Source organism: Mobula birostris, chromosome 5 (assembly GCF_030028105.1).
Source record: "Mobula birostris isolate sMobBir1 chromosome 5, sMobBir1.hap1, whole genome shotgun sequence".
In the NCBI taxonomy this organism is placed as follows: domain Eukaryota; kingdom Metazoa; phylum Chordata; class Chondrichthyes; order Myliobatiformes; family Myliobatidae; genus Mobula; species Mobula birostris.
Genome location: NC_092374.1, coordinates 134,221,671 through 134,238,374, shown reverse-complemented (window position 1 = coordinate 134,238,374; position 16,704 = coordinate 134,221,671). Strand labels below are relative to the sequence as shown.

At 40.3% G+C, this 16,704-nt stretch overlaps 1 protein-coding gene across 5 annotated transcripts in view; it reads left to right on the top strand.

The window, feature by feature from the left end:
• The window catches only part of ptpn4a (protein tyrosine phosphatase non-receptor type 4a), a 254,199-nt gene that overhangs the window by 65,823 nt on the left and 171,672 nt on the right, over nucleotides 1–16,704 (top strand). For all 5 annotated transcript variants that reach the window (XM_072258734.1, XM_072258733.1, XM_072258732.1 and 2 more), the window contains one exon: nucleotides 13,830–13,984. In XM_072258734.1, the coding sequence (XP_072114835.1) occupies nucleotides 13,847–13,984 (138 nt within the window). In that variant the 5' untranslated portion in view covers nucleotides 13,830–13,846. The remainder of the gene's footprint in view (nucleotides 1–13,829; nucleotides 13,985–16,704) is intronic.

Here is a 16,704-nt window from a genome sequence, read left to right as displayed (position 1 = left end):
ATGCAGCAGTATAAGATCTGTTCACGTGCACCGTGCCTTGATTTTGGAACAATGTTCTGTGGACAGATGAGACAAAAGCTGAACACCTTGGCAGAAATCCACATTGCTGTGTTTGGAGGAAAAGGGCACTGCACACCAACACCTCATCCCAACTGTGAAGCGTGGTGGAAGGAGCATCATGGTTTGGGGCTGCTTTACTGCCTCAGGGCCTGAACAGCTTGCAATCGTTGAGGGAACAATGAATTCAAAATTGTATTAAGATATTTTACAGGAGAATGTCAGTGTAGCAGTCCGTCACCTGAAGCTTAATGGAAGTTGGATAATGCAACAAGTCAATGATCCGAAAGACAAGAGTAAATCAATAACAGAGTGGTTTAAAAAGAAGAAAATTTGTGTTTCGGAATGGTGGAACCAAAATCCTGATTTTAATCCTATAGAAATGTTGTGGAAGGATCTGAAGCAAGCAGTTCATGCACCAACATCCCAGAGTTGAAGCAGTTTTGTAAGGAGGAATGGCCTAAAATTCCTCCAAGCCCATGTGCAGGACTGATCAACAGTTACTGGAAACGCTTGGTTGAAGTTATTGCTGTGCAAGGGAGTTACACCAGTTACTGAAAGCAAAGGTTCACATACTTTTTCAAACAAATACATGTAATATTGGATTATTTTTCTCAATAAATAAATGAACAAGTATGATACTTTGTGCATTACTTATTTAATTGGGTTCTCCTCACTAGGTACATTTAATGTCAGAGAAATGTATACAATATACATCCTGAAATTCTTTTTCTTTGCAAACATCCACGAAAACAGAGGAATGCCCCAAAGAATGACAGTTAAATATTAGAACCCCAAAGTCCCCCCAATGCCCCCCCCCCTTCCATGCATAAGCAGCAGCAAAGCAACGACCTAGGTTTAGGACTTGATTGAAGATCTGATCACATTTTAGGTCATATTTATGAAGAAATAGAGAAAATTCTTCCTGGACTGACAGCAAAGCCGAGCTATCTCCATTACTGTGGACTCACTTTTGCATTCTCTGCGCTTCATGTTCTGTGTTATTTGTTTACTTTTTTATTATTTGCACAATTTGTTTTTTTTCCCACATATTGGTGTTGGGCCTTGTATGTGGGTTTATACTTTATACTTTATTGTCGCCAAACAATTGGTACTAGAACATACAATCATCACAGCGATATTTGATTCTACGCTTCACACTCCCTGGATTACAAATATTAAATCTTAAAAATATTAAAAAGTTAAAATTAGTAAATATAATCTAAATTTTTAATAAGTCATAAATAGAAAATAGAAAAATGGGAAGTAAGGTAGTACAAAAAAACCGAGAGACAGGTCCGGATATTTGGAGGGTACGGCCCAGATCCGGATCAGGACCTGTTCAGCAGTCTTATCACAGTTGGAAAGAAGCTGTTCCCAAATCTGGCCGTACAAGTCTTCAAGCTGCTGAACCTTCTCTTGGAGGGAAGAGGGACAAAAAGTCTGTTGGCTGGGTGGGTCGTGTCCTTGATTATCCTGGCAGCACTGCTCCAACAGCGTTTGGTGTAAAATGAGTCCACAGACGGAAGATTGGTTTGTGTGATGTGCTGCGCCGTGTTCACAATCTTCTGCAGCTTCTTTAGGTCTTGGACAGGACAACTTCCATACTAGTTTGTGATGCACCCTAGAAGAATGCTTTCTACGGTGCACCTATAAAAATTAGTGATGGTTTTAGGGGACAGGCCAAATTTCTTTAGTTTTCTCAGGAAGTAAAGGTGCTGGTGGGCCTTCTTGGCAGTGGACTCTGCTTGGTTGGACCAAGTCAGGTCACTTGTGATATTGACCCCGAGGAACTTAAAGCTTGTGACCTGTTCCACTTGCACACCACTGATGTAAATTGGGTCGTGCGGTCCGCTACTCCTTCTGAAGTCAACAACTAATTCCTTCGTCTTGTTGACGTTGAGGGATAGGTTATTGTCTTCGCACCATGCCACCAAGTTCTTAATTTCCTCTCTGTACTCAAACTCATCATTACCTGAGATACGGACTACAGTTGTTGTGTCATCAGCAAACTTATATTGAGTTTGATGGAAACTTGGCTACACAATCATGGGTGTACAGTGAGTACAGCAGTTGTAATCGATTTTTATTGTGTTTCTTTGTTCTGTGGCTGCCTGCAAGAAGATAAATCTCAAAGTTGTATGCAGGATATGTACTTCACTTTAAAATTGAACTTTTATATTGGAAAATGCTTCTAAGAATTACAAGACCACGTATTTCCAGAGTATAATGCATCTGAATATTTACAGCTTATTTAGCAGTCTTCAGTCCAGATAAAATGTTCCTCAATCCAAATAACATAATGCACCATTTATTCCATAATTGTTTGTCAGTGTCCCATATGTTTAAAAGCAAATGCTAGATTAAATGTGTAACACCTTATTGTGACATTTACATTAATTTTTATAAAAACAAGTTATTGACTGTCTCAACAAGAGCTTGAGATTGACTTTTGTTGGTTTGCTGAGAAAACATTCACAATTCCTGGTGTACTGTTGAAGACAATATAACATGGTGTTAAATGGAATGTAGCAGCTGCTTGTGGAAAATAAACCATAGTTTGTGTAACTAAAGCAATTACTTGTAATTTTATATGAAGGATAGTTGTAAATATTCTGAGGCTGATTTTTATAATGCTATTCATTTTGCTATGCTTAGTCTAAAATCTATGTTGAACTGTCCTATATCATAATTAAAATGCTACATATAACTGCAAATAATTGTTTTGAATTCCAATTTGTAGAAAGAGAAATGTCAGTATCATTTGAAGAACAAATAGTTGACGATTCAAGAAGTTTTTTCAGTTTAAGTTTAAATTTGTGTCTGTTCTTCCAATTCTCTGGTCACTGCCAATATTAGAAGAGGTTTGTGTAATGGTGCACTTGACTGGTAGTCTTCCTTTTCATGCACTAATGAGCAGGCATCTGGCTGCTGGTTTGTTTCAGCATAGTGAGCCATCCTGTAGGAAGTTAGCACTCGGTTACCGAGTGTGACTGGGATCTCCAAATTGATTCCCCCCCCCCCCCCCCCCCCCCCCCCAGGCGTGAGGCTTTACAGTTTTAGAACTGCTGTGGACTTCTGCAGAATACTAGTTAAAGTTCATTGAAACACTCGAGGCACGCAACAGACCTTTGTACTTTGGATACTGATGCTATACAGTGGGCTCAGTTCAGCACTGTTAGACATTAGATCTGTAACTTTAAACGCCGTTTTGAAGATCAAGTGCATTGTTTTTAAAAGGATCAGTCTTTGGCTGTATTTCCGCTGCTTTCTTTCAGAGAAGCCAGTCATTCCTTTTTAATAACTTGATAAACTTTCCTACAATAGTTCAGCTGAGGAATTTCTAAGATGATATCAAAACCAATAATGACTAAAGCAGGCATGTTCGATCTCGCTCATTCTGAGATATGTGGCTTTGGGTGCATATGCTTGTCTTCTGTGGGAGTGTTCATTGTGAAAATAGGTAAAACCCACTGCCAAAATCTTTCTTCACTTAAGGCTTTAGAAATATTGAAAAGTATAGCACAGGAGCAGGTCCTACAGCCTACAATGTCTGTACCAATTAAATTAATCTCACTGGTACATGGCGTGAATCACTTCATTCCCTGCTCCATCCAGCCCCTGGCAGTATATTCCAGGCATCCTCCACTGTTGTTTTAGAAAAAACTTTGCCTCGCATTTCCTTAACTCTAACCTTAACACTATGCTCTCTGGTATTTGGCATTTCCACCCCCAAGAGAAAACATCTGTTTATCTACAGTGTCTCTCATAGCTATATATTTCGGTAAGGTCACAGCTATGTCTCTGATTCTCCAGAGAAGATAATCCAAATTTACCTCTTTTTAAAGCTAATGGTCTCTAATTCTGGTGAACCTGCCCTGTTTCCAATCCTTCCACATCCTTGGAAGTGACTGGAAGTGCACACACTACCTTGTACGTGGCTTAACTAAAGTTTTATACAGCTGCAACATGGCTTCAAATGCAAAATGCTGAAGGAACTCAGCAGGTCAGGCAGCATCTCTGGAAATGAATAAACAGTCAATGTTTCGGGCCAAGATCCTCCTTCAGCACTGGAAAGGAAGAAGGAAGACACCAGAATAAAAAGGTGGGGGAGGAGAAGGAGGACTAACTAGAAGGTGATAAATGAAGTCAGGTGAGTGGGAAAGGTAAAAGCTGGATGGAAGGAATCTCATGGGATGTGAGAGTGGACTCATGGGAGAAAGGGAAGATGGGGGGACACTAGGGGGGAGATGATAGGCAGGTGAGAAGAGGTTAGAAGCCAGGTGAATAGAAGAAGAGGGAAGGGGGATGGGAATATTTTTTAACTCGAAGGAGAAATTGATGTTCATACTATGAAGTTGAAGACTACCCAGACAGATAATGAGGTGTCAATACGGCTTGCAGCTTTGCTTTAATGTGGGCCAGCACCCTCAAATCATCCTCATTATAACTGCTACCATTTACTGCACTTAATGTATTTGACCTTCCAAACTTGCCCGTCTTAAACTCTATCAACTATTCTTCTGCCCAATTTTCCATCTAATTTATAACCTGTTGTATCTTTTGACAACATTTGGTATTTGCAAATCATCCACAGCCCTATCCTCATCAGTTGTCTTCGTTACCTCCTCCAAAGGAAAACTCCCATTTTACTCAGAGTTAGGAATTTCCCCCCCTCAAAGGTGTGCTGACTATGCTTAATAAGTATATGGTTTACTCAACTGCAGGTAAATCCTGTCCCTGAGAATCTTCAAAAATATCCCAACCATTGATGCAAGTCTCACTGGCCTATAAATTGCTGCCCTTAATCAACATTGACTATTCTCCAGTTTTGTCTTCTGTGGCTAAAGAGATGTCTCTGCAATCTCATCAATATCCTGGCATGGATGCTATCATGCTCTGGGAACTTGTCCACCTTAATATTTTTCAAGGCAGCCAATGCCAGCTCCTCAATATTAACATTTCCTAGAAGGACCCTCCCTATTCTCACCATCATTCTGTGTTTGGTGATTACTTATTCAAAGTACTCATTTACATGCCTGTTATCTTTGACTTCAAAGTTCAAAGTAAATTTATTATCAAAGTACATATCTGTCACTATATACAACCTTGAGATTAGTTTTTTTGTGGACATTCACAATAAATATAAGAAAAACAGTAGAAACATTGAAAGTCTGCACTTCACAGGTTGAGCGAACAACTAAAGTGCAAAAGATGACAAACTGTCCAAATACAAAACAATAAAGAAAAATGAAGTAATAAGTAAGCAATAAATATCAAAAACATGAGATGACAAGTCCTAGAAAGTGTGTCCATAAGTTTTGGGAATTTTTTTTTGCATGTCGCACCAGACAGTCAGCCATTCTTGTCTGGCACGTGGTGTCAGGATTGGTCTCCTTTCAGGTTAACTGGGTCACGATATGAACGTTCCTGACTCGACCCTTTTTTTTAAACGAGGCCGAGTGGCAAGCTCGACACTCAACCCGGCATGGATGGAAAGCGTCCTCGGAGTGGCCAGACTTGTATTTGAACTCGGGAGTCTTTGCTCTGGAGTCTGGCACTGATGCGATTGTGCCACCAGCCAGCCATAAGTAGTGAAGTTGTACGCACAAGTTCAAAAGCCTGATGGTTGAGAGTAATAGCTGTGCTTGAACCTGATGGTGTGGAATACTCTATTTTTTTGTTCGCTGCCATCTTGTTTCTAAATATGCTTATAAGATGCTTTGGGATTTATTTTAATCCCACTTGCAAAGGATATTTCAGGGTCTTTTAGCCATAAGACCATAAATTTTCTTTTTTCCTTCCTGTTTCCTTCAAAAGCATTGTCTGATTTCAGCCTCAAACTGTACATATTCTTCCTCTTTCTGTTTGACTGAACTCAAGTTAATTGGCCTTTCATATTAGAAAACCTCCTGTGTCAGATGTGGATTTAATCTTAAATACTATCGTCTGCTTCATTACCTAATACTTCCCCAATTTTATACTTGACCTGAAGGCCATGTCTTACAGAATTATGGCCACTGTTCCCAGAAAGTCCCCAGCTGTAACTTGGATCGCCTGGCCAGGCTGTTTCTATAGTATAAGGTCTTGTACCCCGCCATGTAATAAGGGCTATGGTCTGGGTGCTGGTTGGTGGAGCAAGGAAGATTAATGGTTCAGCACAGACTAGTCGGGCCGAATAGCTTTGTTTTTGTGCTGTAGTAATCTATGTCTCTGTCCTGTCTGTGCAGCAGCGATACTCTTCTTTATCATTAATTTACATTCCTTTAACGTCTAGAACTTCTTCGCCCTGGGGTGTTAAAGTTGCAGTCCTGCCCTTTTCCAACCAAAATTCTTTAACAGCTGTGTTTCTTCCCCCAGGCAGTTAATTTGATCAACATTTCTTGTTAGCCCCCCTCACCCTCTCAAACACTTTAAATCAATTTTTATAATGCAGTTTACATTGTAAGTACATGCTTGTATTTATGCACATTTTATTCCATATCTGTACTTCTAGCTTTTTATAGAATTCTTTATTCTGTGTAATTGTTGTATGTAGAACTCTCACAACACGGCAAAATGCTAATACATTCAAATGTAGATTTCGGGTGAATAAAGTTGATCATCTGCTTTACCCATTACACTCATTGCGAAGGTTGTACTTAAAAGCACTTTAGACCACATTTTATACTTTCAATTTTGGGTATTGTTTTGTCCTAAATACATTATGTCCATTACAATTTGATGGTTACATTCATTTTGAAGAAAACACTTTCTCCAAAAATTATAACAGGTTTGTATGGACTACAGAATACTGATAGAGATCAAACTCAGGTTTAATATCACTGGCATATGTCATGAAATTTGTTAGCTTATTGGCAGCTGTACAATGCAATACATTATAATAGAGAGAAAAAAACTCTGAATTACAGTAAGTATATGTATATAAAATAGTTAAACAAAATAAGTTGTGCAAAAAAATAGGAAATTAAAAAAAAAAGTAGTGAGGTAATGTCCATTCAGAAATTGGATGGCAGAGGGGAAGAAGCTGTTGCTGAATTGTTACGTGTGTGCTTTCAGGCTTCTGTTCCTCCTTCCTGATGGTGACAGTGAGAGCAAGGCATGACCTGGGCGTGGCAAGTCCCTAATGATGGACACCGCCTTTCTGATGTGTTGCTTCTTGAAGATGATCTGGATACAATAGAGGCTAGTGCCCATAATAGAGCTGACTAATTTTACAACACGCCTGCAGTTTACTTCGATCCCGTACAATAGCCCCCCGCCCACATACCAGACAGTGGTGCAATCATTTAGAATGCTCTCCACAGTACATCTGTAGACATTTGCAAGTGTTTTTGGTGACATACCAAATCTCCTCAAACTCCTCATGAACTATAGCTGCTGTTTTGCCTTTATAGCTGCATCAATATGTTGGGTCTGATATTGACACCCACTTGAAATGGCTCTCCACTTCTCATTCCTCTGAGCACTGGTGTGAGTTCTCGTCTTACCCTTTCTAAAGTCCACTATCAGTTCTTTGATCTTACTGATGTTGGGGGCAAGGTTGTTGCTGTAACACCACTCAACTAGCTGGTACATCTCGCTCCTGTACGCCCTCTCATCACCCATCGAGATTCTGCCACCAATGGTTGTATTGTTAGCAAATCTATAGATGGCATTTGAGCTGTGCCTTGCCACACAGTTATGGGTGTAGAGAGAGAGCAGTGGGCTAGGCGCACCGACTGTCAGCAAGATGGAGATGTTCCAATCTGCATCTGTTTATGGTCTTCTTCCTGTTAGGAAGTTGAGGATACAGTTGTGGAAAGAGGTACAGAGTCCCAAGTTCTGGAGCTTTTTGATCAGAGCTGTAGGAATGATGGTGTTAAACGCTGATATACAGTAGGTATTTGTGTTGTCCACGTGATCCAAGGCCACGTGGAGAGTCAGTGACATAGTGTCTGCCGTAGACCTATCGTGACAATGGGCAAATTGCAGTTGGCCTAGGTCCTTGCTGAGCTGGGAGTTGTTTCTAGCCATAACCAACCTTGCAAAGCACTTCATCACCGCAGATGTGAGTGCTACTGGGTGATAGTTGTTACGGCAGTTTACCCTGCTCTTCTTGAGCACTGGTATAATTGTTGCCCTTTTGAAGCAAGTGGGAACTTCTGACTGTAGCAATTAGAGATTGAAAATTTCTTTGAACACCCCAGCCAGTTTGATACAGGTTTTCGGAGCCTTAACAAGTACTCCATCAGGGCCTGTCATGTTGTGAGGGTTCACCATCCTGAAAAACGGCCTGACGTCGACCTCCGAGATAGAGATCGCAGGGGTACCGGGTGCTGCAGGGATCCTCATCCTTTATTTTCCCTCACAAAGCAAGCATAAAAGCCGTTGAGTTTGTCTGGGAGTGAAACATTGCCACCATTCATGCTGGAATAGTTCCTTGGCTCTTGAATTAGTCCTGTGTATGTCATACCTGGTTTTCTTGTACAGACCTGGCTTGCTGGACTTGAATGCCACAGATCTAGCTCTCAGCAGACTATGAACCTCCTGGTTCATCCACGACTTTTGAGCTGGGTATGTGCAATAAGTTCTCATAGGCACACGCTCATCCACACAGGTTTTAGAATTACGTATTGAATTAGAAGCATTTAGTCAGTCTTCCTATCGTAGGGGTATGAAAAAATATGAGCACATGCATTTAGGATGAGAGGAAGGAGCTTTAAAGGGGGATCTGAGGGCAAACTGGGTGGCATGGTGAGGTGGTGTTTAGCCTAATGCTATTACAGCATTAAGGACAGGTTCAATTCTGCTACTCTCAGTAAAGTGTGTACCTACGTGCAGTGACTCTGGGTCTCCTTCAGCTGCTCTGCTTTCCAAAGATACATGGGTTAGGGTTAGTTGTAGGCATGCTATGTTGGTGCTAGAAGCATGGCGAATCTTGTGGGCTGCCCCCAGCGCACATGTCGATTGTGTTGTTGCGTTAACGGCCAGATGTAGTTCTTGGCAAAACTAATCTCTTAATCACAGGTTGTTTTTTTACACGGCACTCAGTTAATATCTGGAATTGATTACCGGTGGAGGTGTTGGAGATGGATACAATCATTGCATTTAAAAGACATTGAAACAGGCACTTGAATAAGGCATGGAAGAGTACCTACATAGTATAGGCAAATGTCATCAGTGTAGATGGTCAGAAAGGTTGGCATGGATGTGGTGGGCCTTCTGTGCTTAATTTAAAATGTTTTTCATGCAAATAAGGCTTGTAAAGTGGTCTGAGGCACATTTGGAATTGATGTTCTTTTTGAGCACTGCTGAAATTAGGCAGTGTTTTATCCTTGGGTGGGTAACAAATGTGTAATATAACATCTGTTTCTGTTTCTATTTTGAGCTGTGTTGGTTACTAAGTAAAACAGTGAGCACTTAGCACCTAGTATTTGTTCGGTTTTACTGTTGAAAATATGTAGTTGTATTAATTTGGGATTCTAATTCTCTGTTTGCAATACTTTAAAACTTGCTGTTGATGAAAGTTTGGAAGTCATAATTTAGCACTTCATGTCAAAGAAAAGGTAGTCTCCAATTTATTGTGAGCGCACTTTAGATTTAAATCAAACTAAAGATGTGTGGACTGTATGGATTTACAAAATCCCAGCTATGGAGTTGATTGGATTAGATTTTGCTGTGAAATATAAAATCCCAGAAGTTACTGTTATTTCCAAATCCACAGAATGCCGCTTTACAACCTTTATCAGTAAAGTCTTCAATACAGTGGATTCCAGTTAATTGGACCAGTACATTTTGGCCCAATTAAGTGGCTGCCTCAATTAGCTAAAGTTTCATGAAAATTGTTGAAAAGGTATAAAAAAAAGACAAGCTGCTGTTCAAACTGAGTAACAAATTACGTATTTAAATGAAATACAGAATAAATTCAAACACTACCTATAGTACTTTAAAACTCTACAAGTTCCTAATAGATATCAATGAAGGATCTCATCCAAATTATGTTGCCGTGTTCTTTTGACTGTAAGTGAACAAAATCAGTGCAGACACCAAGTGCTGATGGATGCTGTGGCATCTTGGCAAGGGTGTGATATTTTAAAAGTCAAAATAAAACATTTTTTAAAAATCTCTGCTTTTTGAATCAGCATCTGTTGGTCCAAATGGATAACATGGCAGAAGCACACACACAACTGAAACCATTTTAAAAACTGTTCAGCGATGGTCTCCGCCAAAATTAAACAACATAGTGTCCCAAATAAACAAAGGTGGATCTCAGCTCTTTCCTTGATTTGTTTTTGTTTTTTAAGAATTTGTCCCAAATAGTGTTGGGCATGTGGCCAAGTGGTTAAAGCGTTCGTCTAGTGATCTCAAGGTTGCTAGTTCGAGCCTCAGCTGTGGCAGCGTGTTTGTGCCCTTGAGCAAAACACTTTATCACACATTGCTCTAGTCTGTGCGAGGAGTGGCGCCCCACACAGACTTCCAATCTGCGCCTTGTAAGGCATGAAAATGCCCGACGCAGGCCCCTCATGGTCTGAGTCGATGTTCCCTCCCCTCCCCTCCCAAATAAGCGGCTGTCCTGATTAACCGATGCCCAGTTATTCGGAATCCACTATAGATCAAAAATTAATCTATTGTAAAGTAACTTAAATTTGCTTTAATAGCATGCAGTGTGATAAATGTTGCTTAGCAATCTTTGGTCTTAGTAATTTTCTATTTTAATTTTTAAAGTGTATAAATCAGGGTCTACATTGTGTGAATATTCCAGTTTATTTCTGTTCTGCGAGTCTTATAATAGCTAAAAGTTGCGCATTTCACTTCTGATTTGAATTTTGTTCATAATATCACTGTGGGCGTACACTAGGTTTTCTTGACTGGAAAGTACTAAATGGTGCAATTTCATTCCACACAGGTGCATCTAGTTATTTATAGTCTGAATGCCCCTCTTTGACTGCAAAATTTTCAGGCGTTGTGTGCTAATTTCGAATGCAGATAGATGTACTGCCATCTATCCTGTAGTACCCACTCCTATTTTGGAAGAGGAAATATTTCATTTAACTTTTCAGTACTAGCGTGCTTGAGTTCATTTAGTTTGCTTCCATTGAAAATGATTGCCCTCTGTGCACAGAAGTCCTACCCGATTTATGTGTAACCTGTCCAGGCAGAATCGAGGCGCTGGGGTCCAGGCCCCAGAGTGTACTGAAGCGTCAGAGCCCCATGTGTGAATGATGATTTAGGCACCAGGCTAGATTGAAAAGGACAGGATGTTGGGGCCTGAAGTGAGGGACGGGTCAGTTCAGTTCGCTGCTTGTGCTGAACTAAGTGTCCACTGTCTTTGTGGACTACTGTTTTGAACGCTATTTGCTGTGTGTATTGTTTGCATGAGTCGTTTTTTTTTTCTTCTGCACATTGGGTGTTTGACAGTATTCTTAATGTTTTTTTGGGGGCTTCTTTGTTTTGTGGCTGCCTGTTAGACGAATCTCATGGTTGTATAATGTATGCATACTTTGATAATAAATGTACTTGATACTTTGAACTTTTGAATTTTGATATGAATGAGTGTTTAGGAGACCAGTGGAATGGGTTTGCCAGCTGTTACTGGGCTGTAGGTGACATGAGTTGGGCTTTTACTATATTGAATTCAAGAAGAATACATTCACATCAACACAAGTTCATTTTACAAATCCTGTCTAGAGGCTCCATCCAGCCCAGCAACAGTGTCCATTTTAAAAACTGTCAAAAGCATTTAAAACCTTGTCTGCCATAAAGTATTTAAAAATAATACATCATTAGCCTGAGTTGGGCTCAGGTTAAATTTGTTACTACCAGTTTTATTATTAGAAAATGGCCAAACAAGATGCTTCTCCAGAGAGCACACTTCTGCAGGCATCCTCTCCCGTGTGGGAACTTTGTGACTGTTTGACTTCTGAGCTATTTGGGTTACAAACTACTTAGGGACAGAACCCTGCTGTGATCTTGTGAATACTTGTAATGCCATTGACGACAACATTACAGGATTGTAAAATTTGTTGTCCATTGGCGACTTAATCCCTAGTTTAATTGCATTCAGCCACTTCACTTTGTGTCTGGGAAGTGGGAAAAAGATTAGGAGAGATGATTAAGAACAAATTGCAAAGAAGTTCTGAACTTTTTAAAGAAATGTAAAGGTCCTTGAAAGCCTAAAGGATCTGGGCCCCCATCTATGGAAGTTGGAGTCAGTGAGGTCTATTCCTCATTGGACTGGGTTTTCAAAAAGTAACATTTATTTTATTTTACTGAATGGGGCAGAATATTGTAAAAGCTGAATATCTGAAAAACCTGTAGCATCTGTTGGGTATGATTAGAGTAGCTATTCACACATTAGGCAAATGAAGTAATACAGAATTGATTTTAATATAGATGACTCTTGCTGCCTCAGATTAGGAACATTTACTATATACAACAAATGCTGACATTGCTAGTGATATCTATCCTTTGATTAAAAGGCAGTATTTGTGCATTTTTTTGTCTTCTAAATGCCCTGTAACAGTTGTATTTCAATTTGCAGTGTTTGTTCACTCTAATTCCAGATAATGTTATAGGTGAACATCTTGAGCATTAGTTGTTTGTCTCTGCAGATCACCTGATGTGATTATTGCCAGCATTTGCTGTTTTTGTGCTTGAGCATTTGATTGAAAGGTCAATGTGTTTATTGATCATTTTATGCAAAATGTAGGGTAATTTATTAAGACAATTGAAATTTTTTTGCATGTGCTTTTGGTTGCAATTAAACTATTTTTAAAGTTACTTGCATGAAAAGCACTTATCCATGAAATCTGAATGATCAGTTGGATTTTTCTTCTGTTTATACATACAGAATAATTGATAATATATTTGTATTTTCAGAATTCAACCGTATGTAATCCCTTCTAAATTGATATTCATGTTTTGTGACTCATCAATTTCAAAATGCCATGGGAAATATTCCGATGATACTCTTAAGTTGCCCTCGGAATTGGCTGCTTCCTGGTTGCTCTTGTTACTTTCTCATATCAGCCTGCACTGAGGTGATCCATTTTAGCTGAGATCAAGAACCCAACGTGAGATCTGCTTTGCAAGGTTCCCTTACTGCAGCGGGTATCAGGGGACTCAAATACAGATGAACTGTGTTACAGCCATTCGGGTAGTGGAAGTTTGCCCTCATGGCATTCAGAAATGATCACCAAAAATGGTGAGAAACTTCTTTCTTGCTGTTTTTGACGTGATAGATAATGTGGCTTTGCATTACAGAAAATCATATGGACAGTTTTCTCGGATCATTTGGTCTGCCTCCTCAATCATTGCCTGTACATATTGCCATCTACATGATTATATTAAGACTCTGGGTGGAGTGAAGGGAAAGTAATGTTGTAAAGCTGACATTTTGCTTTTCTCCTTGAATTTTGAGCAATATTACCATTTGTGATACGAAGAGCATTCTGTTTGAATGCAATATGATCTAGTCACTTCTGTCATTTAGTACGTAGAATGGTTGTCAAAAGTCAAAGATACAGCCAAGAACATACTGACCATCAAACACTCATTTTTAAATGAGTCCTCCACAGTTACACACTTGAGGCAGTTTGGTGGCCATTTAACCTACTAAACTGAGCAATTTTGGTATGTTTTTACTTAGGAATAGAGCCAGATGGTCACAGGGAGAGTGGGCACACAGTATTGCAAGTCAGGATCAACCCCAAGTCACAGGAGCTGTACGGTAGCAAGATCCTTAAGCATCTGAAGAATTTTGGTACTAACTATTAATTTTATTTACATAGATCCTGTGTGGACAGTAATGACATCACGCTTCCGGTTGCCAGCTGGCAGGACTTACAATGTGCGAGCATCTGAACTGGCTAGGGATAGACAACACACAGACGTGGTGTGCAACGTGCTTCTTCTGGATAACACTGTTCAAGCATTCAAAGTTAATGTAAGTTGATAATTTCTTTTCTGAATTTGAAGCATTTTAAAAAAAAATAGCTTCCATTCAATAACTGGCTTACCCACTGAAGGTTGATTTAAGAGACCAAACGAATGGCAATATAGTGATTGGGTGAGGGTGTGGTTTGTTCTCTGGTTTGGTGTAATGTGGAAGGGAGTATGAAGAGTGTGCAGGGTATTTGCTTTCTAGTTCAGAATAGAGAAAGAGATTGTGTAAGAGTGCAGTGCCCATACTAGTTTTGTTTTAGGTTCTGCTGGTGCGGACAAAAATATTCAATCCGGTGGAGATATGGAGTTAAGTTCATGACAGTAGACTGCAGATTCATTTGGGTTTCCTCTACTCAAAGTGTTCTTTTGCAAAAGTGCTTCTGTGGGGAAAAATATAAAATCCATTTTTCTAATATGTTTTTTGGATGCAGTATTCCAACTTCAGGGAATGAAATTTTTGAGATTGGCAGAAGACAATGCTGTACAGAGAAATATAGTCCAGGGGTCCCCAACCTTTCTTGCACCGTGGACCGGTTTATTATTGACAATATTCTTGCGGACCAGGGCCCACCCCCGGGGGGGGGGGGGGGGAGGGGGTGGGTGTTGGTGGGTAGTGGGGTAGGGATGCCCCCGGACAAGAGTAGCAGTCAAATACGTTGTTTACCCCGAGAAAGACTACAATGACCATGAAGCCTTGCGCGGGCACCTGTGTGTGCATGTGTGTACGTGCCGATTTTTTTCTACAAATTGTTTTTGGCGATTCTGTTCGGGAGGGGGTGGGTGGTGTTAATCACGACCGGAATATATGTGATAAGTGGCTAATACACTCAATTTCATTTCTAAAAGGGTTTATCTAACAAATTTAATATTAAACACACAGCGCATATTTTCCTCGCATGAATATAGTGATAAGTCAATTATCAGGGAGGAGAGGGGAGCTTGAAGTAAGTGTTGAATGAACTTCCAGTAGAAGTGGCAGAAGCAGGTTCGATATTATCATTTAAAGAAAAATTGGATAGGTATATGGACAGGTCTATTTCTTGACAAGACTGAGGTCCTTTAACATCTGCAGGAAGATGCTGAGGATGTTCTATGAGTCTGTGGTGGCCAGTGCTATCATGTTTGCTGTTGTGTGCTGGGGCAGCAGGCTGAGGGTAGCAGACACCAACAGAATCAACAAACTTATTCGTAAGGCCAGTGATGTTGTGGGTATGGAACTGGACTCTCTGACGGTGGTGTCTGAAAAGAGGATGCTGTCTAAGTTGCATGCCATCTTGGTCAATCTCTCCCATTCACTACATAATGTACTGGTTGGGCACAGGAGTACATTCAGCCGGAGACTCATTCCACCGAGATGCAACACAGAGCATCATAGGATATCATTCCTGCCTGTGGCCATCAAACTTTACAACTCCTCCCTTGGAGGGTTAGACACCCTGAGCCAATAGGCTGGTCCTGGACTTATTTCCTGGCATAATTTACGTATTACTATCTAACTATTTATGGTTCTATTACTATTTATTATTTATAGTACAACTGTAACGAAAACCAGTTTCCCCAGGGATCAATAAAGTATGACTGAAGGAATGGAGGGTTATGGGCTGAGTGCAGGTCGGTGGGACTAGGTGAGAGTAGCATTTGGCACGGACTAGAAGGGCAGAGATGGCCTGTTTCCGTGCTGTAATTGTTATATGGTTATATAAGTTACTTATAAGTCAATAGCATCATAACATTTTAAGTAACTTTTGGATATTAAGCACACAGCACATATTTTCCCCGTATGAACATGTAAAATCATTGCAACACACCAATATCGCTGAAGGAGCCCTGGGCTTGTTTTCCTGCAACAAGATGGTCCTATCGAGGGGTGATGGGAGACAGCGATACTCGAAGGGAGTTCCTTGTGTCCAGTCTATTCCGCAATTTAGTTTTCGTTGCATTCATTGCAGAGATATGTTGGAAATGGAAGCAACGTTTTCAGTGCTTTCGTGGCTATCTCAGGATATTTAGCCTTGACTTTGATCTAGAATGCTGGCAGAGATGTTACGTCAAACATACTTTTCAGCCCGTCGTCATTTGCAAGCTCAAGGAGTTTATCTCCTTCCCGCGTTGACATAGATAACGCGCGGGTCATGACCTTGTGTGCATAATGGCTCAACAGTGCGTGACAGGGAATGAGGAAAGGTGCAACTGACTCATATCGCCAAATCATATTGTTTCCTCATGGCCCGGTAGCACATGCTTTGCGGCCTGGCGGTTGAGGACAGCTGATATAGTCTATAGCGGTCTGTGCCATCTTCAGTTGGGTGGCAGTATTGAGAACATAGACAAATATTTCCTTTTTAAGTTTGAAAAAGTAGTTTTCAGCAATAGAAGTAATTGTAGCTAATTAATTTAATTACGCATGTTAGAAGATTATATATGCAGGTGAAGTTATTATGCAATGAGTAGTATTGACTAAAGAATGGTTAGGATTTCCTGTATAATCCTCCTGTTATCCTTCTGGAGACACAAAACTGCATTTATTGCAATGCGGAGCACCAATCCATCCACTGGATTAACTTGTGGTCGAGCAGCTTCCATGGAAGGAAAGGGATTGTTAATGCTTTGACTCCAGATCTTGCATCAGGACTGTATCTGCATATGGCAGAAACTCGGTTTTGTGGTCGGGTGGGGGGGGTGCAGATAGTAAGGTTTTTGCCTTCAGTGTGATGTTTAAAT